We start from the raw sequence: 22,936 nt of genomic DNA on the forward strand, positions 1-22,936 counted from the left end.
GCTGCATTTTACTTCCCTGGCCAGGGTAACCCATGCCCACCCCCCACCCCCACCCCCACCCCCACCCCCACCCCCACATTGGGCGCTCAGAGTCTTAACCACTGAACCGCCAGGAAGGTCGTTTGACTGTCCTTTGTTAGAGTATTCATTTAAAAGGGCTTGCAATTGTGAAGATGGTTCTCTTACAGCCAAAGGGTCTCTCGCAAAGACTGGGAGCCATTCCTTTGAAATACAAGCAAGAAGGATAGGGCCTCTGTCTTCCACTTTCTGTGCGAGGACCCATCCTAACTTCAGTAACTGACAAACACGGCTGGCCTGCCTCTCTACTGACCAACTCTGTGGTTTTTCACTGCTGCCTCTTCTGAGCCCCTTCCCTCTCATCCTCCCTTTAAAACGCTCCGATCCCCTCGCCCATTTCGGAATGGAGCTCGGTCAGCTCTCTCCCTTGCTGTCAGTACTCATGAATAAAGTCTGCTTCCACCACTTTCTCTACGGTCTGCTGTGTTTCTCTTTGACCGAGTCAGATCGGAAAGGGCCAGAGGACACCTGGGTGGCCGTCCAATGTGCACGCTGGGGCAGGGGACGGGGCGCCGGGGGCGCGGCCCAAGAGCCAGGGCTCCTGACACGGAGCCCCGCGCTCCGGGAGCCCCCGCCTGGTGCGGTGGAGTCGACCGCTCGCGCTCTCACTTGGTTTTCTCTGTGCGAATAGGACCCCGGGTTTTCCTTCCAGCATCACTAGGATAGGCTACATATCCGAAGCACTTTCGTCACTTTTACTTAATAAGACATCGTGAATAAACATTACCACGCTTTCCTATTAAGGCGGCTTTAGCGCTTAATGTCAACCGGCAAATAAGTCTTTCCTGAGCTTTCCATGACTACAAAGTGAGTTCAGACAGGCAAAAATGGGCTGACACTTTTTGCTGAAAGGGAGGTGAGACCAGACCCGAGCCCCGACCCACCACCTCAACTGCGGGGCACCGCGAGTTCGCGTCTTCCAGGTACCCCCCCAGACTGGCGGCCACTCGCCCACGCGCTCCCCTCTCCATACACCAGCGAGTCTCGGGTAGGGTTAGTAGGTCCCGCGCCCCCGCGTGGAAGAACAGGACATCCGGGACGTCCCGGCGGGGGCCTGTCGTATGCAGATAAGCGGCGCGCAGAGGCTGCTGGTCCCGCTCCGCCCGGGCCTCGGCGTCCTGCGTGGACACGCGAAGGTTTCTGAGGTTGTTCCCCGCGTGGACAAGGCTGGACCGAGGGACGACAAGGGGCTGAGTGTGCGGAGGTGGCGCGAGGGAAGTGACCGTGCGTGCAGAGTGGGGCGAGCTCGAGGGTGCTGGGCGGTGGGTGAAAGTAAATTTATGTTTATTTGGCAGAAAAAACTTTACCGTCACGAAAGTAGTTTTCTAGAGTGTGGTTCTTTATCTGTTGTACTTCGTATGTGCAGATTCTTGCGATTTCCCAAAATGTGGGGATCTTTGCTGTATAACTTGTGGTAGGGGGAGACTGCATTCGCTTGTTTTTCTGAATTTTTTTTTGGTTTTAAGAACAGGGTGTGTGTGGGTGGGTTTTTTTATTATTAGTGTTTCAGTATTTTTTTTTGAGAAGTTTTTATGGTTATGCTGAGCTTTTGTGCGGTTTATCCGACGGAAAGTTTTAACAAGTGGAAGTATACGCAAAAAAAGTATAATGCCGGATTTTCCTGGTGGTCCAGTGGTTAAAAATCTGCCTGCCAATGCAGGGAACATGGGTTCAATCCCTGGTCTGGGAAGATCCCACATGCTGAGGAGCAACTAGAGAAAATTGGGGCACAGCCATAAAGACCCAATGCAGCCATGAATAAATAAAAAAAAAAAAAGTAAAATGCCGGAAAAATTAGAGCAGACAGTAGATGAAAACGTTGAATGGCATCGCAGATTAAATACGGAGGAAATTGAACAGAACTTCGGGAGTTGGTAAACGGATAGGATGGTTTGGTTTTGGTGTGTTGCAGTTCATAGGGTTGCAAAAAGTCGGATACGACTGAGCAATTGAACAGAAGAATACGTATTTTTTTCTATCTGTGACAATTTTTTCTTTATCCCATGCTTTGCTAGGTTGTGATCGTCTGCTTTTTAATCGTGTTAATTTGTTATCTTGTAAGGTTTTCCTTTTAAGCTTTCTAACTTTTCATCAAGTTGTTTTCTATCGCTTGATATTCCACACCCCCCCCACCCCCACCCCCACCCCCACCCCCACCCCCACCCCCACCCCCACCCGCCAGTGAATATCAGATGTGTGTTCGGCAGCAGGAGAGAACTTCGGAGCACTGACTTGTACTTTTGAGATTTTTTTTTTTTAATAAATTTATTTATTTTAGTTGGGGGCTAATTACTTAATATTGTAATAGTTTTTGCCATACATTGACATGAATCAGCCATGGGTTTACATGTGTTCCCCTTCCTGGACCCCCCCACCCACCTCCCTCCCCATCCCATCCCTCTGGGTCATCCCATTGCCCCGGCCCTGAGCCCTTGTCTCATGCATCGAACATGGAATGGTGTTCTGTTTCACATATGATAATATACATGTTTCAATGCTATTCTCCCAGAACGTCCCACCCTCACCTTCTCCCTCAGAGTCCATAAAATTGTTCTATGAATCTGTGTCTCTTATTCTGTCTCACATATAGGGTTACTTTTGAGATTTTTGAGGCGAAAAGGGCAAATTCCGTGTATGTGCAAAGAAGGCTTAGCAGTGAGTGAAGATGATGAGCTTCTGTAGCAGTGGGCTTGGCTTCTCTGGACAGGAGCGGATCCTGAACAGGTTCTAATTTGGTGCTGCAGGTATTAATAACTTGGTTTTGAGGCTTGGAAGGACTCGTTGGATGGGACTGGGTTCTGTAAGTTGCCATTTCATTTGCTTGTCCTGGAGGGTTGGCGGGTAGAGTATCTAATACACAGCCGTGGACAAATTCTAAGCTTTCAGAAGGGGCTGGGACAGCATTATCGCCACTCTCAAGATGTAGGCATGTGATGACAGCAAAGGCCTGTTTATGAGGCCCTTCCAAAATAGGGGACTTGTGCTTCTGATGGACTCGGAAGACCAGGCAAGACGGTGGCCATTTGCTAAGGTTTTTCATACATGCTGTATAGTCTCCTGACTGCCCAGGAAGAAACAGGAGACTGCCATTGTAAGACTTGGGATCAGCATCCTGATGTGGACCTTTCTTCTAGTGATAATGTTGCCCTTCCCCGATAGCTCAGTTGGTAAAGAATCCACCCGCAATGCAGGAGACCTGGGTTCGATCCCTGGCTTGGGAAAACACCCTGGAGAAGGGAAAGGCTATCCACTCCAGTATTCTGGCCTGGAGACTTCCATGGACTGCATAGTCCATGGGGTCGCAGAGTCGGACACGACTGAGCGACTTTCACTCACTTCATCATCCAAGTCGGTTATGGCCCAGGCTTTCTGGCCTCACAGGCACTGGGACATGTGACATGTGTAATGGAAGATGAATACTAAATTAGAAAAAAAAAGATTTCCCCTGTGCAAAAAAGGGAGATATTTACTCCTCTCTCTCAACCTGTTTATTCTTTTGTTTTTGTTTTGTTTTTTTGTCCGTGCCAGTCTTAATTTTGGATTGCAGGATCCTTGTTGCAGTGTGTGGGATCTAGTTCCCTGAGTGGGATGGAACCCAGACCCCCTGCATTGGGAGTGTGGAATCTTAGCCCCTGGGCCAATAGGGAAGTCCTCCCCGTTTCTTAAAAAAATTTACAAATGCCTGTTGTGTCCTTTTGAGATATATAGACATATAGTGTTTTTAACAGCTAAATAAATCTTTTGTCAGTGTTGCAACCTAAGAATGTTTGTCTTGGGCCTTTGAAGCCATCTTTTTGAAATGTGAACATTAAAGAAGGTAGTGCCCCATCTCCCTCTACCTCAGGGAGTTTAGCTAAAGTGGCTGGCTCCATGTTGTAACAACCTGCTTGCCATGGAGATACGAGTTTTATTTCCTTTTGGATAAAGGCACATGGATGGCCACTCCAATTACCAGTTGAATTTAGGATGAACTGTGTAGCAAATGGTGCTGTCAAGTCCTCCTATTGAGGACAAGTTCTTGAAGACATATATGTAATGAGTTGTATCTGCCTGCTTATATAACAGACAGCATTCTTATTGTTATGGGGTGAATTGTGTCATTCCCCCCTCTCCAAGATTCATATGTTGAGGCCCTAGCCCTCATGGGACTGTATTTGGAGACAGGGCCTTTAAGGAGGTAAATTAAGATTAAAATGAGGTCATAAAGGTAGATCTCTAATTCAATATGACTGGTGTCCTTAATTGGAGATGTGAGGGATGGCTGCAAGCCAAGGAGAGGCCTCATGAGAAAGCAAAGCTGCCAATATCTTGGTCTTCTATTTACAGCCCCTTGAACTGGGAAATAGAGGAAAACAACAGATTGGGAAAGACTAGAGACCTCTTCAAGAAAATTAGAGATACCAAGGGAACATTTCACGCAAAGATAGGCTCGATAAAGGACAGAAATGGTATGGACCTAACAGAAGCAGAAGATATTAAGAAGAGGTGGCAAGAATACACAGAAGAACTGTACAAAAAAGATCTTCATGACACAGATAATCACGATGGTGTGATCACTCACCTAGAGCCAGACATCTTGGAATGTGAAGTCAAGTGGGCCTTAGAAAGCATCACTACGAACAAAGCTAGTGGAGGTGATAGAATTCCAGTTGAGCTATTTCAAATCCTCAAAGGTGATGCTGTGAAAGTGCTGCACTCGATATGCCAGCAAATTTGGAAAACTCAGCAGTGGCCACAGGACTGGAAGAGGTCAGTCTTCGTTCCAATCCCAAAGAAAGGCAATGCCAAAGAATGCTCAAACTACCACACAATTGCACTCATCTCACATGCTAGTAAAGTAATGCTCAAAATTCTCCAAGCCAGGCTTCAGCAATACGTGAACCGTGAACTTCCAGATGTTCAAGCTGGTTTTAGAAAAGGCAGAGGAACCAGAGATCAAATTGCCAATATCCGCTGGATCATCGAAAAAGCAAGAGAGTTCCAGAAAAACATCTATTTCTGCTTTATTGACTATGCCAAAGCCTTTGACTGTGTGGATCACAATAAACTGTGGAAAATTCTGAAAGAGATGGGAATACCAGACCATCTGACCTGTCTCTTGAGAAACCTGTATGCAGGTCAGGAAGCAACAGTCAGAACTGGACATGGAACAACAGACTGGTTCCAAATAGGAAAAGGAGTACATCAAGGCTGTATATTGTCACCCTGCTTATTTAACTTATATGCAGAGTACATCATGAGAAACGCTGGGCTGGAAGAAGCACAAGCTGGAGTCAAGATTGCCGGGAGAAATATCAATAACCTCAGATATGCGGATGACACCACCCTTATGGCAGAAAGTGAAGAAGAACTAAAGAGCCTCTTGATGAAGGTGAAGGAGGAGAGTGAAAAAGTTGGCTTAAAGCTCAACGTTCAGAAAACTAAGATCATGGCATCTGGTCCCATCACTCCATGGGAAATAGATGGGGAAACAGTGGAAACAGTGTCAGACTTTACTTTTTTGGGCTCCAGAATCACTGCTGATGGTGACTGCAGCCATGAAATTAAAAGACGCTTACTACTTGGAAGGAAGGTTATGGCCAACCTGGATAGCATGTTTAAAAGCAGAGACATTACTTTGCCAACAAAAGTCCGTCTAGTCAAGACTATGGTTTTTCCAGTGGTCATGTATGGATGTGAGAGTTGGACGGTGAAGAAGGCTGAGTGCCGCAGAATTGATGCTTTTGAACTGTGGTGTTGGAGAAGACTCTTGAGAGTCCCTTGGACTGCAAGGAGATCCAATCAATCCATCCTAAAAGAGATCAATCCTGGGTGTTCATTGGAAGGTCTGATGTTGAAGCTGAAGCTCCAATACTTTGGCCACCTCATGCGAAGGGTTGACTCATTGGAAAAGACCCTAATGCTGGGTAGGATTGGGGGAGGGAGGAGAAGGGGACGACAGAGGATGAGATGGTTGGATGGCATCACCGACTCGATGAACATGGGTTTGGGTAGACTCCGGGAGTTGGTGATGGACAGAGAGGCCTGGCGTGCTGCAATTCATGGGGTCGCAGAGAGTCGGACACGACTGAGCGACTGAACTGAACTGAACTGAACTGGGAAATGTTCCTATTATTCAAACCTCCCTGGCAGCCCATGGTGTTACAGCAGCCCAGGCTGAAGGATATCCTGTCTTCGAAGTCTATTTGGTGCATTTCTTGTGATGCAAATTACAATCTGGTTTAGTGGTTTTTCAGTAAAAATATTTTCTTTCTTTCCACCTTTGTTGAGAGGATTCCCTGGTTTGACAGGAGATGGTATTCTCAGTGGTCTGGCATCGAGGACAAGGATTGGTTTGGCAGTTCTTGGCTGAATCAGGTAAAAGTCTTGTGGCCTCATAACAGTCAGGTAAGAAAAGACCCTGAGTTATTTTTAAGTCTCCCTTTTAGGACTTCCCTGGTGGTCCAGTGGTTAAGACTCCATGCTTCCAGTGCAGGGGGCATGGGTTTGATCCTTGTTAGGGAAAGTTCTGCATGCCATGTGGTGTGGCAAAAAAAAAAAAAAAGCCCCTTTTTAGCCCTCTGCTCTTTTCAGATTCTAGCTGGAGGAACCACCCGCTTCTGTATCAACATATTAAGTAAGCATGGGTGATAGAGGTTCTAAAATTCTCAGGATCACTATTAGCATTGAAGGTAAAAGAAATATGTCTGTATATTTATTTATTTATTTATTTACTCAGTCGTGTCCAACTCTTTGTGACCCTATGGACTGTAGCCTGCCAGGCTTCTCTGTCCATGGGATTTTCCAGGCAAGAATATTGAAGTGGGTTGCCATTTCCTTCTCCAGGGGATCTTCCCATCCCAGGAATCAAACCCAAGTCTCCTGCATTGCAGACAGATTCTTTACTGTTTGAGCCACCCGGGAAGCCCCTGGGTATATATATATATGAAACCAGATCTGTTGCAGGTCATGTCTTGCTCTTTAAAGTCTGATTTCTCCATCTGTCTCTCTCTAGTTTGGAATGGGTATGCATAGGAGAATCCAGTGTTAGAGTGGCCTGAGGATGGTTCCTTTGATTTGATTTTTTTGTGTTTGTACAGGTTCTAAGAAGGGCCTCATCCCAAGCAAGTGGATTATGGTATTGAAAGGATTAATATCGTTCTAAGGGGAATGCTAAATAATTTTTTAGGGTAGAAGGAAAGATTGAGAACAATGGGAAAAGAATGTGAGAATGACAGTTTCTCTTTCCCAGGACTCTCTTACCCTCTTCCTGTTTCCTCTGCTCTCTCTGGGCCTCCAGCATCCCTTTATACCTCCAAGCCTTAAGTCAACTCCAGAGAAGAGGGAAAGGGGACAAAGGCACAAATTCTTTAGCTGCTCTGTTCACGGACATGGATTTGTGTTTCTCCAGCCCAGCCTAGAGTCTACTTCATGTCAGTCCAAATTCCACCTCCAAGAGTCTCTTATCATACACACACCATGTAGTTAGGACAGCAGACATGACTCATATAGATGATCTGGGAATAACTGAGAACTCAGATAAAACACTGAGTCCCTATGAAGGGCACAGGATGGAGGACAGTTGTATCAGTTACTTAGAAAAAGGCAAGCAAAAAAGGTTAGGCTGATAAATCCAGCATGGGGAAAGAAACTGATGTGTCATATCATTTTTTTTTCCTTTTCTTGATGTGAGGTAAACCAGCCCTTCCTAATCAGATTGCCAGCAAAGCTACCCAGCCCCAAACTCTCCTTATCCCCCTGCAAAACAATAGGAATCCACATGCCCTTCTCACCAGCTGATATTCACCATTTACAGGCTTCTTTTTCTGTGCCCCAGGAAGACCCACACAAATTTGCAGAAGTATTCCACAGCATGCTCTCAGTTACCAGCCCTGCATGTGGGGATGTGCACTGGCTGCAGCAGAGAACCAGAAGACGGCTGCTTTGATGGAGGAACACTATGGGGACCCAATGACCCACCACACAGAGTACTCTTGACTAAGGGAAGTCAGCCCTCATGACTGGGGCAGAACTAAGATCTTTAAAGAACCATCCAGACCGTGTCAGTGGGTATTCCTGAAGCCTCTCCTGCCAAAGGTAAGCTGGGAGAAATAACAGCATTGTACCCAGAAGACCTGTATCCCCACTGATTTCCATCAGCAGTTTGATGATTGAAATGTCTCAACAGATATTGGTATAGATCCAGGTACAGATCAGAATTGCTATTATGTCTAACCTTTGGTCTCAGCTCTCTTACGGACAGACCATCCAGACTCCAAACCATATTGTGCCAAGAACTTTTCCTTGGCCTAATATAGCACTGTCTTTTCTCATAGATACTGGTTCTACGTACTCTTCAATTTCTTGGAAATGTTTTACTTTCTATCTGGTGATAGCGTAGTAGAAACTGTTGGTTTTTTGGGCCACATTTCTACTTGTTCCTTTTCCTCCATGGTTCTCATATAGAACAAGTTCTCTGACTTGAGAAACATGTATTCTTATTTTCTCCTTTTAACCTACTGGGGAGACTTGCTGTGGATATTAAAGGCTATCATGTCCCGTACTATAGATGTCATGTTGGTGGAGCTCCCTGGAGAAGAAGTCCCCTAATTTGGTAACTATGTACCTCCTGAAAGAAGAGAGGGATGGCCAAGAGTGACTGTCTCACATTGCACTGGAAAAGCCCTCCAAACAGAGACAAATCCATGTATGGAGCTGGGCCTTAGCAAATAATGACACTTTTTGAGGTAGAGAACAATTAACAAAACTTAAGTTAACAATCAAATTAAGAAAAAAGAGAATTTTATTCTAGTCAAACTGAGGATTATAACCCAGGATAAGCTCTAAGAAAGAAGTCCAAGGCACAGTCACATATATTTTTCAGAACAAAGGATCATACATTAAAATAACATACTGACATTTTACATAAAGTTCACCAAAGATGCATAGTTCAGTTCAGTTCAGTCGCTCAGTCATGTCCGACTCTTTGCGACCCCATGAATTACAGCACGCCAGGCCTCTCTGTCCATCACCAACTCCCGGAGTCTACCCAAACCCATGTTCATTGAGTCGGTGATGCATAGTTCAGGAGTGTGCAAATCAAGCAGCAAGCCACCATACCCTTTGACACAGCTGGGAAAGAATGCCAATCTTCTGAGAAGTTACATCACTGTTGTCAGAAGAAAGGGAGAAAAAAAAATTGATCTTTATGGTCCAGCAGGCATTTCCACCTCTAAGGAGATCTGGTTAATGTATAATATACATCACACGCTAGGGAGGGCACAGTATGGGCAGGGAATATGTTATGCTTAAATTTTCTTGTCCTGTTTAAGATATACATTCAGTTCCATCAGAATCAATAATTTACAAAAGGCTAAGCCATGGTCAGGTATAAAACAATATCCTTTGTCAAGAATTCAATTAAAAGGGGGCTTCCCTGGTGGCTCAGTGGTAGAGAATCTGCCTGCCAGTGCAGGAGACACAGGTTCCATCCCTGGTCAGGGAAGATACTACATGCTGTGGAGCAGCTAAGCCGGTGTGCCACTGCTGAGCCTGTGCTCTAGAGCCCATGAGCCACAACTACTGAACCCCGCGTGCCTAGAGCCTGTGCTCCAAAACGAGAGAAACCCACACACTGCAACCAGAGAAAGCCCATGCAGCAACTCAGACCCAACACAGCCAAAAATAACTAACTAAATAGGTTTTAAAAGAATTCAATTAGAAGGAATAAACCAGTTTTAAAAGAATTAGAAAAATGAGAATTTTAAAAGAGCGCCCACCTTGTAAAGAAATAAATTTGATAATATAATTGACTAATATGTAGATTTATACAAGATCTTAGAAAAATTAGTTATTCCGTTAATGTGAAGGCCTGTAAGCTTCTAACCCTGCAGTTATCCTGACTTCAGTACCATCGTCTGCGAGGTTTATCTGTGTAGTTGATCTGAGTTCTGCTTATTTTTCTGTCCCCCTAACGGCTGAGTCTTTGTATTCAATCACAGAGTCCTATATTGATGGCAAAGGAATCCTCAAGGGTTTCAGGACTCTTCTATTTTCTCTAGGAAAAAATAGAAATTTATGGAAAACTTACAGAACTATGTCCCAGCAGAAGGGTCTGTAATTGTAGATCATTTTCTGACAGCCTCTTAAAGGACACTGGAAAACAGACACCTTGGTTTTGTTCCAGTTCCTTGCTTCACAGAGAAACAAGGCCTCACTAAACAAATTGTAGTATTGTGAAACAGAAGTAAAATATTTAGGGTATGTTGTCAACCCAAGGCTCCAAAGTGTTACAAGCTAAGCTAAGAATCACCTAATTTTTCAGTGAAGCATCTAGTACAAAAAAAGAAAAGACAATTTGGGGTCAGGTACAAGTACTAGTCAGGTAGGGGCTTCCCTGGTGGCTTAGCAGTAAAGAATTTGCCTGCTATGCAGGAGACCTGGGTTCAATCCCTTGGTCAGGTAGATCCCCTGGAGAAGGAAATGGCAACCCACTCCAGTATTCTTGCCTGGGAAATCTCACAGACAGGGGAGCCTGGCAGGCTACAGTCCACAGAATCACAAAAGGTTAGAAACGACTGAGCAACTAAACCACCACCACCACCACCACTAGTCAGGTACCTTAGATGGTAGGTTTCAGCTTTTCCAGAGGCAAAAGTTCTGACAAAGCACTGCGTGGGAATTCCCCAGATCTACTGGTTTGGTCCCTAGAAAAAAGACTTTGAAGAAAAATCAGCTATTTTCCCCCAAGTTTGGGTATTCCAATTTTTGAAAAAAAACTTTCACTTATTTTGTTATGAAAACAAAGTTGTGTTAATGGAATTTTAACTCAAAAGTTGCGATTAGGCTAAAAACCTAATACTACAGTTCTCAGTTCTTGATTTCAGTGTCCTGGAAGTGCCTACTTGTGTGCTTTTAAGCTGCAGCAGCAGCTGCCACACTTTTTGAAGGCTCAAACCCTGACCTTGGGTTGCTTATTTGCTATCAAAGTGAAAGAGAAAATCAGTTGGATTCATATTTCCCATGTGAAGCCAGTAAGTACCTTAGGAAGACCAAAGGGTGATTTACACAAGAACTTGACACTTCAGTTCAGTTCAGTTGCTCAGTTGTGTCCGACTCTTTGCAACCCCATGAATCGGAGCACACCAGGCCTCCCTGCCGGAGTCCTGCTCCAGCTGGTCCAGGGGTTCTCTCAGGATGGACGGCGTCGGCGATGTGAATGAGAAGACACAGCGAGTCTCAGTGTTTCCAAGTGTCTCCTGCCTTTATTGTTTTTTAAGACAGCTTTTATATCTTTAGTGGTACATAGAAACAAATGTATAGAGTCATATCAAATCAGCTTAATGGGTCAACAGTGTTGACCTTTACCGACATCGTTTGCATATCTTAGTTCATTTTGTTTACATCATCTTCTGGGGGCCTGCTAACATCTTGTGACTCTCCTGGGGGCCTGCTAACATCTCTCGTATTGATAAGGGTTGATCAGTCAGAACACTTTTGTATCAGGCACAGCAGGAAAGAATTCGTCAATAGAAAGTTTCAAGGTAAAACCTGTTTTCGGTAATTTACTCTACACCTTGAACTTAACAGAAAAGAATATGGTCCCATAAAGTCATAGAAGAGCAAGCTGAAGGTCAGCTCTAAGTAAGAATCATCAGTTAAATCTACAATTGTCTTATTATTTGTATTAAAGCTAAACTTTTATTTATATATATTTTTAACTATTATGCTTTCATTATATAGGCTAAATACGTTAAGAGTAAAAACATGGTGAGTGAATATAGACTAAGTAACAGTTTTATAAAGCAATATTTCTTATATTTCCTAACAAGCCTTTTTTCCTGTGAAGGGTTTTGTGCCCATAAGGGCTTTCTGTGTGGAGGCTCTCAATGTTATTTTATTATTAAGGAACAGTTATGCACATTGGCTCCAAAGGCACAGGTACACTTATTAAACAAACCAATATGTTAGCAAAAGGAATTTAGATCAGCATACTCTATATCCCAGATAATTTTATTTAGGGTGCTACCGTTCAGGGGCCTTGTTGATTGAGGTTTCAGACTGATCTATTTCAGAAGAGAATCAGGAAAAGCCTTTTGTCCAAGTCACAGAAGACAAGGAGAGGTCTATTATAGCAAGCGTCAGAAAGAGAGATCTAATTTTTAAGGTGAGCGCTGAGGCAGCCTCTCGAGAATCCCCAAGGCCTGAGAAGCCGTGCTCAAAATCAGTCCTCTTTCTCTTGACTCTGTCATGAGTGGGATCTCGTGAGCTGGCTCCCAGCACCTCCCTGTCCATCACCAACTCCCGGAGTTTACCCAAACTCGTGTCCATCGAGTCGGTGATGCCATCCAGCCATCTCATCCTCTGTCGTCCCCTTCTCCTCCTGCCCCCAATCCTTCCCAGCATCAGGGTCTTTTCCAATGAGTCAACTCTTCGCATGAGGTGGCCAAAGTATTGGAGCTTCAGCTTCAACATCAGTCCTTCCAATGAACACCCAAGACTGATCTTTAGGATGGACTGGTTGGATCTCCTTGCAGTCCAAGGGACTCTCAAGAGTCTTCTCCAACACCACAGTTCAAAAGCATCAATTCTTCGGCCCTCAGCTTTCTTCACACGCCAACTCTCACATCCATACATGCTGCTGCTGCTGCTGCTGCTGCTGCTGCTAAGTCGCTTCAGCCATGTCCGACTCTGTGCGACCCCATAGATGGCAGCCCACCAGGTTCCCCGGCTCTGGGATTCTCCAGACAAGAACACTGGAGTGGGTTGCCATTTCCTTGTCCAATGCATGAAAGTGAAAAGTGAAAGTGAAGTCGCTCAGTCGTGTCCAACTCTTAGCGACCCCATGGACTGTAGCCTACCAGGCTCCTCCGTCCATGGGATTTTCCAGGCAAGAGTACTGGAGTGGGCATCCATACATGACTACTGGAAAAACCATAGCCTTGACTAGACGGACCTTTGTTGGCAAAGTAATGTCTCGGCTTTTTAATATGCTGTCTAGGTTGGTCATAACTTTCCTTCCAAGGAGTAAGTGTCTTCTAATTTCATGGCTGCAATCACCATCTGCAGTGATTTTGGAGCCCCAAAGAATAAAGTCTGACACTGTTTCCACATCCATTTCCCATGAAGTGGTAGGACCAGATGCCATGATCTTTGTTTTCTGAATGTTGAGCTTTAAGCCAACTTTTTCACTCTCCTCTTTCACTTTCATCAAGAGGCTCTTTAGTTCTTCTTCACTTTCTGCCATAAGGGTGGTGTCATCCGCATATCTGAGGTTATTGATATTTCTCCCGGCAATCTTGATTCCAGCTTGTACTTCTTCCAGCCCAGTGTTTCTCATGATGTACTCTTCATATAAGTTAAATAAGCAGGGTGACACTATACAGCCTTGACATACTCCTTTTCCTATTTGGAACCAGTCTGTTGTTCCATGTCCAGTTCTAACTGTTGCTTCCTGACCTCCATACGGATTTCTCAAGAGGAAGGTCAGGTGGTCTGGTATTCCCATCTCTTTCAGGATTTTCCGCAGTTTATTGTGATCCACACAGTCAAAGGCTTTGCGTAGTCAATAAAGCAGAAATAGATGTTTTTCTGGAACTCTCTTGCTTTTTCGATGATCCAGCGGATGTTGGCAATTTGAACTTGATGTTTAAACTTTCTGAAATAACTGACATTGGAACTGAGCTGTACTGAAGAGGTAATGATTCTTTCCTACAGTTACATGTTTCCAGTCAATGCCACTGTGCACTCTCTGACATGGTTTGTATTTAAGTTGAACATCTGTCATTGGTGATTATTGGCAGAGCAAAAGCAAGACCACTTCCATTACTTTTTATAATATCAAAGTAAATCTAACTTGAATCCATGTCCTCAAGTGCTAAATTTGACACGAAAACAATTTTAATTAATTGGCGTACAATGTTGTGTCAGTCTACTGTACAGCAAAATGACTGTTATATATATATTTTAAAATATATATATTTGCTCAAGTCAATGTAAGTACTTGACTTAAATATGAGGTTAACTCTAAAAGCTGACTTAAATAAAACCCAGCATTCAAAAAACTAAGATCATGGCATCCAGTTCCATCACTTCATGGCAAATAGATGGGGAAAAAGTGGAAGCGGTGACAGATTTTATTTTCTTGGGCTCCAGAATCGCTGAAGATGGTGACGGAAGCCACAAAATTAAAACATTTGCTCCTAGGAAGGAAAGTTATGACAAACCTAGACAGCATATTAAGCAGAGACATCACTTTGTTGACAAAGGTCTGTATAGTCAAAGCTATGTTTTTTCCCACGAGTCATCTATAGATGTGGGAATTGAACCATAAGAAAGATCTAGCGCCAAAGAACTGATGCTTTCGAACTGTGGTGATGGAGAAAACTCTTGAGAGTCTCTTGGACTGCAAGGAGATCAAACTAGGCAACCCGAAAAAAGAAAGTCAATTCTGAATATCCACTGGAAAAACATGCTGAAGTTGGACAAAGCCCCAATACTTTGTCCACCTGATGGGAAAGAACCTGATGCTGGGAAAAATTGAGAGGAAGAGGAGGGGGCAACAAAGGATGAGACAGTTACTTAGCATTACCGATTCAATGGACAGAAAGAAGTTTGAGCCAACTATGGGTGTTAAGGGAGAGAACGCCTGACCTGCTACATACACGCGTGTCCACACGCGGGACGCCGAGGCCCGGGCGGAGCGGGACCAGCAGCCTCTGCGCGCCGCTTATCTACATACGCCACGCCCCCTGCCGGGATGTCCCGGATGTCATGTTCTTCCACGCTGGGGCGCCGGACCTACTAACCCCGCCGGAGACCCGCCGGTGTCTCCTGAGGGGAGCGCGTGGGCGAGCGGCCACCCGTCTGGACCTGGAGTGAGAACCTGGGAAGACACGAGACCGCAGTGCCTCGCAGTTGAGGGGGTGGGTCGTGACTCGGGTCTGGTCTCACCTCCCTTTCAGCAAGAAGAAAATATCAGCCCATTTTTGCCGTCGCCTGTCTGAACTCATTTTCTAGTCATGGAAAGCTCAGGAAAGACTGACTTGCCGGTTGACGTTAAGCGCTAAAGCCGCCTTAATAGGAAAGCGTGGTAATGTTTATTCACGATGTCTTTTTAAGTAAAAGTGACGAAAGTGCTTCGGGATATGTAGCCTAACCTAGTGATGCTGGAAGGAAAGCCCGGGGTCCTGTTGCAGAGCGAAAACCAAGTGAGAGCGCGAGCGGTCGCCTCCACCGCACCAGGCGGGGGCTCCCGGAGCGCGGGGCTCCAGAGCAGGAGCCCTCGCCCTTGGGCCGCGCCCCCGGCGCCCCGTCCCCTGCCCCAGCGTGCACACTGAACGGCCCCCCAGGTGTCCTCTGGCCCTTTCCGATCTGACTCGGTCAAAGAGAAACACAGCAGACCGTAGAGAAAGTGGTGGAAGCAGACTTTATTCATGAGTACTGACAGCAGGGGAGAGAGCTGACCGAGCTCCATTCCGAAATGGGCGAGGGGATCGGAGCGTTTTAAAGGGAGGATGAGAGGGAAGGGGCTCAGAAGAGGCAGCAGTGAAAAACCACAGAGTTGGTCAGTAGAGAGGCAGGCCAGCCGTGTTTGTCAGCGGGCGGTTACTGAAGTTAGGATGGGTCGTCGCACAGAAAGTGGGAGGTAGAGGCCTTATCCTTCTTGCTTACATTTCGAAGGAATGGTTTCCAGTCTTTGAGAAAGACCCTTTGGGCTGTAAGAGAACCATCTTCACAACTGCTGCTGCTGCTAAGTCGCTTCAGTTGTGTTCGACTCTGTGCAACCCCATAGACGGCAGCCCACCAGGCTCCCCCGTCCCTGTGATTCTCCAGGCAAGAACACTGGAGTGGGTTGCCATTTTCTTCTCCAATGCATGAAAGTGAAAGTGAAGTCGCTAAGTCGTGTCCGACTCTTAGCGACCCCACGGCCTACAGCCCACCAGGCTCCTCCGTCCATGCGATTTTCCAGGCAAGAGTACTGCAAGGCCTTTTAAATGAATGCTCTAACAAAGGGCAGTCAAACGACCTTCCTGGCTGTTCAGTGGTTAAGACTCTGAGCGCCCAATGCGGGGGGCACCAGTTACCCTGGCCAGGGAAGTAAAATACATCATAGCGTGGACAAAAAAGAAAGAAAAAGGGATGACAGGGGCCTGTGTCAGGTGTTGGACTTTCTCAGAGAGGACTTTTTCATAATTTATTTTTTAATTGAAACATAGTGTTTACAACGTTGTGTTAGTTTCAGCTGGAAGGCAAAATGTTATAGATATCATATTTTAGTTAGAGAAAGGGGTGTGGAGGTGGGAGAAAACTGACAATAGTCACAGTAGGCAAATTAATTAGTATGTTAGGTGTTAAGAGCTATGAAAAAAGAAAATAAAAACGAGGAAGGAGAGGAGATGGGGAATTGCTATAAGGAGACAGGTTGCTGTGTTGATTTCGGTGGTCAGGGGAGGCTCCCTGGAGAATGTAACAATGTGAGCAGACTGGAGGGAGGAGGGGGCTGGTCATGAGGCTGTCTGGGAAGAGCATCCCTAGCAAAAGGTCAGATAGAGCAGTGTCTGGAGAATAGCAAGAAAGTCCTGAATACAGAACAAAATTTATGAATGGTACCGAAACTGAGAGAGGTGACTGCGTGGGGACAAGAACTGAGGGTCTTGTAGACCTTTGTAAGGGTTCAAGTCTGAGTGAACCAGAAGTTTCCAGAAGAGAAGCGGCTTCATCTAAACCCTTCACACCCCACCCTCACCCCCACCCCTCTTCCCCATACTCCTAGAAAAGGAGAGAAAATCACTCTGGCTGTAAAGGTGGCAGAGCAAAAGCAGCGAGATCCATAGGAGACCTGCGGAATGCAGGCAAGATGATGCTGGCTTTGAAGGGTGGCACAACGTGCCACAGCAAAAAATACCGTTTTGACCAAAGGAGTGTTTGAACTAACGGCACTTAAAGAGCACCAGGTGGCTGGCTAGGCGGTTGGCAGCCGGCTCCGCGGTGCCCCTCTCCTCGGCCCGGCCTCCTGCACCCCACGCGCGCATCCATTTCGCCAACGCCTCTCCCCTAGCCCTCTTCCCCGCTTTCAGGCCGCGGTCCCCACTTGTAGAAAGAGGAACGGCGGAGAGGAATCGAGGCATCTTGAAACTCGCCGCCCCGATGCCGGCCGACACAAAGGCCGGGCCGCAGCTACCCCGCAGGATTGCCGAGTCCTCGCACCCGCACCTGGCACCCTGGCGGCGCGCGCACCGCTCTCTTCAAAGGGGCTTCCGACCAGCGTCCCAGTGCATTTCAGCAAAAAGTAAGATTCTCGGCCGCTTGGTGGCGCGCACCCTTCGATAGCTCAGCTGGTAGAGCGGAGGACTGTAGATCTGATACGTGTGGTCATCCTTAGGTCGCTGGTTCGATTCCGGCTCGAAGGAGGTGCTGGTTGCTTTTGCTCCCCAGTGAAAGGCACCACCCCGCTCCCGGCGCCTCTGCCGCGCCCGACACCCTGCGGCAGCGCAGCGTCCTTACTCCTTGGCCAGAGGCGGGAAATCCTTTGGGGGACACCCGTACAGCGCCGCGGTGGTCGTCGCCGGGGGACTCGCCTGCGCCGTCTCCTGCACACAGGCCCACAGCGCGTTGGCTTCCGTCGCGGGCCGCGCCCTCTCTACTTTTATTCGCTTTCCGGCTCCCGCCCCGGTCCCTGCTCTATGCTCCCAGGCCCACCAAACAGCAGCTGCGCACCAAAAGCCCTGGAGCGAGGCCTACAAGCACCCAGGCCATCACAGGGTCAAGGACAGCAGGGCACCCTTCCTGAAACCCCTTCAGTGCCGACTCAATCCCCAGCTCTGTCCCCCAAAAGAAGGTCACAGTCTCTGTTTTTCCCAGTCACACTCTTTCAACCTCCCAACCCCTCTCCTTCCCTGTCTTTCATATGGTCTCTGCAGGTGCAGACTTGGGGAGACAGAAAACCTTCCCAACCATCTCTCAGGGCAGAGATGCCACCCCGAGATTTCCGAACCACTGCCAACCTTGCTCCTACGGAGAAGTAGACGCCCGCGGGAACGAAAGTCAGCAGGGCTCTCAGTGGGCCTGACAGTGCTGATGAGAAATTCCGCGGCTGCTTCAGGTGTCCTGTCCGAGGACACGGAGGTGGCCCCTGGGGAAGCCTCAGCTTTCATAGGCCTTTGCACCTATCCTGTAGCCGCTGGAAGGTTCGAGTTCCTGTTGAAAGAACAAGGATTGCCCCCACTCTGTAGAAGGGTGGGAAAAGCGCCCCCCACCATTCTGCTACATCTGATGGAGGAGAGAGAGATGACAGCAAAAGCACAGACAAGAGTTCAGAGAACCCCGAGAGTCGGGAGCAACGGGGGCTGATGGCAGGGAGAAGGGTGGAGGGTGGGATGAGGGGCAGGTGGGGAGATGTCAGTATGAGGGGCGCATAAATTCACCTCCTTGCACAGACCACTGGCCTGTGGGTTCTGACCAGATGGCTAACTTTAGTGCTGGGTCCTTAAGGCTAAATTGGGAAAAAGAAGAGGAGGAAGTGGAGAGAGCACCCAGAAGGAACTGGGCTGGACTGTCATCAAGAAGGAGCAGTTTCACTTTGGGGACAGACTGGTTTGGGTGTGGGTACAGAGAACAGCAGGGAGTGGTACTTTCTCTCTCCCTTCTTGTGGGAGGGAAACTCCAGAGACTCTGCTTACAGTTGGAGTACATCTCAGAGGACTCTCGGCAGAACGCCGATGGCAGTGTGGCTCTCTGAAACCTCAGGGGCCCGGGGCCACCGTCCCCGACCCCTGAGGCCACAAGCCCTTTTTTTGGTTCTGGTTCTGACTGGAAGGCGGGAGGAGAAGGGGAAGACAGAGGATGAGATGGTTGGATGGCATCACTGGCTCAATGGACATGAGTTTGAGTAAGCTCCGGGAGTTGGTGAAAGGGAAGCCCGGCGTGCTGCAGTCCATGGGGTCGCAAAGAGTTGGTCACAACTGAGCGCCTGAACTGAACTGAACTGCCTCTCAAACTGGAGACTGTGTTTTTGCTTTGTCTTCCTCCTGGCAAACTCCTGGGGTCACCCCCCTCTGTTGGTCTTAGCCCTTCTCATCGTCCCACTGCTAACTAACATGTGCTGACCTAGAGTCTTTGGAGTCTCCCTGGGCCTAGAGGGCTGTGCCACTGCAGTCTGACCAGTGCCCTTCCAGAAGGGTCCTTTACTCTGTGGCTGCAGAGACCCCAGCCTCGAATGATACCATCTGTAAAGACCAGCAGGTAGGGCCAAAACAAAGAACCTTAGGCCTTTGTTGGAACTATCCTGAAGGATGTGGAGGTGTGCACCCCTTGGGGACCTGGCTTTGGGGAAGTGGGAAAGGGCATGGGTTTTAGTGACCAGGATGGCCAACTTTTTTGGTCTGGGTGTCACAGAGACTGGCAGGGGTGCTCTGAAGCACTGTCCCCCAACCTCAAAGGGTCAGAGGTGCCTGCTGCCTGGTCACGGAGTGGCAACACACTGGGCTGAGGGGAGGCCACTTCACTGTGGCTTGCTGTGCCTCTGGAGGACTTTGCTGGGTGGGTTAGCAATCTTGGGTGGTGGGCACACACCCAGTGGGATCTGAAATGTTTGTAGAGTCCAACCTGAACACCCGTGCCCTCTGCCCCTCCCTCTGGATTCCAGCTCCCTCTCCAGAAAATCCACAGAACCTTGACCTCTTCCAGGAAGCAGCCATTTATGCCCAGGAATCGGGGTAGGTGGGCGAAGGAGGGCAGCCGAGGCTGGATACCTACAGGCCTTGTTAAGCCTGGATGTGCTCATTGCTCTTAGCCTGATAGCCTTCTCCGTCATACCGCAGGAAGCCTCACTGCGACCCGAAGTCATGGTGGGCAGGAGGGCGGAGAGGCACATCATCTTCCATGGGAGATGAGGCTCTTAGTAGGGGAAAATGCAAGCCTGGAAAAGTGAAGAAATGTACGGTGACTGATTTGGGGGCATATCATTTGCACAGGAGCCAGTTTCAAAGGATTCCCACTGCCAAATCAAGGTAATGATAGTAATGGAATATAACCCAAATAGCAGTGACACACCAGTATTCATCAACAAGAGGAACCAGATTTTGATATCTAAATATTATTCTCCAGCAAAAGGAACCAGGGCCAATAAGAGGAACCACTTAGCCACTTTTGGGGGTATTTATCTTCATTTGGGGGTTCTCTTGTAAATGTAAAAAATCTGTTTTTGTTTTTGGGCTGCACAGCTTTTGGGATCTTAGTTCTTTGACTGAGGACTGATGTCTTGCCCCATCAGTGAAAGCCTGGAGTCCTAAACATTGGACTGCCAGGAAATTCCCTCCACGTTCTTTTTAAAATTCTTTATATATTAAACTGGTTGATTTACAATCCTGTGTTAATTTCAGGTGTACAGTTTAGATTCTTTGCCATTATAAGTTATTACAAGATATTGAATATAGTTCAATGTGCCATGTAGTAAATTCTAATTTATTTTTTATAGTGTTCTATAACTGTTAATCCTATACTACTAGTTTATACCTGTCTTTTACCTCCCCCTCCCCCCCTCCCCTCCCCCTCCCCTCCCCCTCCCCTCCTCCTCCCCTCCTCCCACTCGAAGCCCAGGGTTGTTTTCTGTTTGTGATTGTTTCTATTTTATAAATAAGTTGACTTCCTTTTCTTAGATTCCACATATAAGTGATGTAAAAGACTCCTGAGAGAGTCCCTTAGACTGCAAGATCAAACGAGTCAATCCTGAATGAAATCAACCCTGAATGTTCATTGGAAAGACTGACGCTGAAGCTGAAGCTTCAATACTTTGGCCACCTGATGCGAAGAGCTGACTCACTGGAAAAGACCCTGATGCTGGGAAAGATTGAAGGCAGGAGGAAAAGCGGTGACAGAGGATGATGAGCTAGTTGGATGGCATCACCGACTCAACGGACGTGGGTTTGAGCAACTCTGGGAGACTGTGAAGGACAGGTAAGCCTGGCGTGCTGCAGTCCATGCGGTCGCAGAGTCGGGCACGACTGAAACAGTAAGTAATTTTATAGACATTATATTTGTCTTCCTCTGATCTGCTTAGTATAACCTCTAACACCTATTCAGTTCAGTTCGGTTCAGTCGCTCAGTCGTGTCTGACTCTTGGGGACCCCGTGGACTGCAGCACGCCGGATGTCCCTGTCCAACTGCCGGGGTTTACTCAAACTCCATGTCCATTGAGTCAGTGATGCCATCCAACCATCTCACCCTCTGTCGTCCCCTTCTCCTCCCGCCTTCAGTCTCTCCCAGCATCAGGGTCTTTTCCAGTGAGTCAGTTTTTCACATCAGGTGGCCGAAGAATTGCACTTTCAGCTTCAGCATCAGTCCTTCCAATGAATATTCAGGACTCATCTCCTTTAGGATGGACTGGTTGGATCTCCTTGCAGTCCAAGGGACTCTCAAGAGTCTCCTCCAACACCACAGTTCAATTCTTTGGCGCTCAGCTTTCTTCATAGTCCAACTCTCACACCCATACATGACTATTGGAAAAACCATGGCTTTGACGAGAGGGACCTTTGTTGGCAAAGTAATGTCTCTGCTTTCTAATATGCTGTCTGGTTGGTCATAACTTTTCTTCCAAGGAGCAAGCGTCTTTCAATTTCATGGCTGCAGTCACCATCTGCAGTGATTTCGGAGCTGCCCCCGCCTGCCCCCCCAAAATAAAGCCTGTCACTGTTTCCATGGTTTCCCCATCTATTTGCCATGAAGTGATAGGACCAGATGCCACGATCTTAGTTTTCTGAATGTTGAGTTTTAAGCCAACTTTTTCTCTCCTCTTTCACTTTCATCAAGAGGCTCTTTAGTTCTTCGCTTTCTGCCATAAGGGTGGTGTCATCTGGATACCTGAGGTTAGTGATATTTCTCTACTCCTTTCCCGATTTGGAACCAGTCTGTTGTTCCATGTCCAGTTCTAACTGTTGCTTCCTGACCTCCATACGGATTTCTCAGGAGGCAGGTCAGGTGGTCTGGTACTCCCATCTCTTTAAGAATCTTCCAGAGTTCGTTGTGATCCACACAGTCAAAGGCTTTGGCATAGTCAATAGAGCAGAAGTAGATGTTTTTCCTGGAACTCTTGCTTTTTCCGATGACCCACCGGATGTTGGCAATCTGACCTCTGGTTCCTCTGCCTTTTCTAAATCCAGTTTGAACATCTGGCAGTTCACGGTTCACTTACTGCTGAAGCCTGGCTTGGAGAATTTTGAGCATTACTTTACCAGCGTGTGAGATCAGTGCACTTGTGCGGTAGTTCGCGCATTCTTCGGCCTTGCCTTTCTTTGGGATTGAAATTGAAGACTGACCTTTTCCCGTCCTGTGACCACTGCTGAGTTTTCCAAGTTTGCTATGCCAGCACGTTCACTGCATCATCTATTTAGAGTTTGAAATAGCTCAACTGGGATTCCGTCACCTCCACTAACTTGGTTCCTAGTGAAAGTGCCTAAGGCTGGCTCACCGACTTGAGTTCCCCTCCGCGAATGTTTGGCTCGAAGATGAGTGATCACGCGCAATCATCACTTGGGTTGGAAAAACCTTTTTTGGGAATACCTACTCAAACTGCTGCAAATTCAACAGAGACTCTGTTCCCCCTTGCCCAGACGGCGCTGAAGTTGCTGGGGAAAAACCTACAGTAGGCTGGAATGTAATAACCATCCGTAATCGCCAACAACGACCGACAAGATTTCCTAGCTGAACCTTTTAAGCGCAACAGCGGGCCCCGCGCTGCAATAGCGTACATAGCCAAAACGGCAAATACACAGCACATTAAAGGCCCAGAAAAAAGTAAGGACAGCAAGCACAAACACCGTCAACCAATAGAAGCTGGTGGGCTGTAAAACTACTAACTCTCTCGTCTGTTCTTCATGAACCA

General features: G+C 47.1%; 1 protein-coding gene, 1 long non-coding RNA gene and 1 other non-coding gene across 3 annotated transcripts; all 3 read left to right on the top strand.

Annotated features, from left to right (window-relative positions):
• Nucleotides 1–1,183: 1,183 nt before the first annotated feature.
• LOC145528849 (uncharacterized) lies at nucleotides 1,184–22,904 on the top strand. Its single transcript, XR_014070739.1, has 4 exons — nucleotides 1,184–1,350; nucleotides 6,369–6,465; nucleotides 7,874–8,154; nucleotides 22,215–22,904. It is a non-coding gene; the product is annotated as an uncharacterized LOC145528849 (long non-coding RNA).
• On the top strand, nucleotides 15,573–20,421 carry LOC145530057 (uncharacterized). The gene is made up of 3 exons (XM_081550880.1): nucleotides 15,573–15,671; nucleotides 17,136–17,347; nucleotides 17,979–20,421. Exons 1-3 carry the CDS (start codon nucleotides 15,573–15,575, stop codon nucleotides 18,406–18,408), a joined length of 741 nt encoding a protein of 246 aa, XP_081407006.1. The 3' UTR covers nucleotides 18,409–20,421.
• Nucleotides 17,379–17,468, top strand: TRNAY-GUA (transfer RNA tyrosine (anticodon GUA)). Its single transcript is given in 2 exon segments — nucleotides 17,379–17,415; nucleotides 17,433–17,468. It is a non-coding gene; the product is annotated as a tRNA-Tyr (tRNA).
• Nucleotides 22,905–22,936: the final 32 nt, after the last annotated feature.

This window comes from Giraffa tippelskirchi, chromosome 12 (assembly GCF_054371585.1).
Source record: "Giraffa tippelskirchi isolate mGirTip1 chromosome 12, T2T-mGirTip1v1.2.pri, whole genome shotgun sequence".
Classification (NCBI taxonomy): Eukaryota; Metazoa; Chordata; class Mammalia; order Artiodactyla; family Giraffidae; genus Giraffa; species Giraffa tippelskirchi.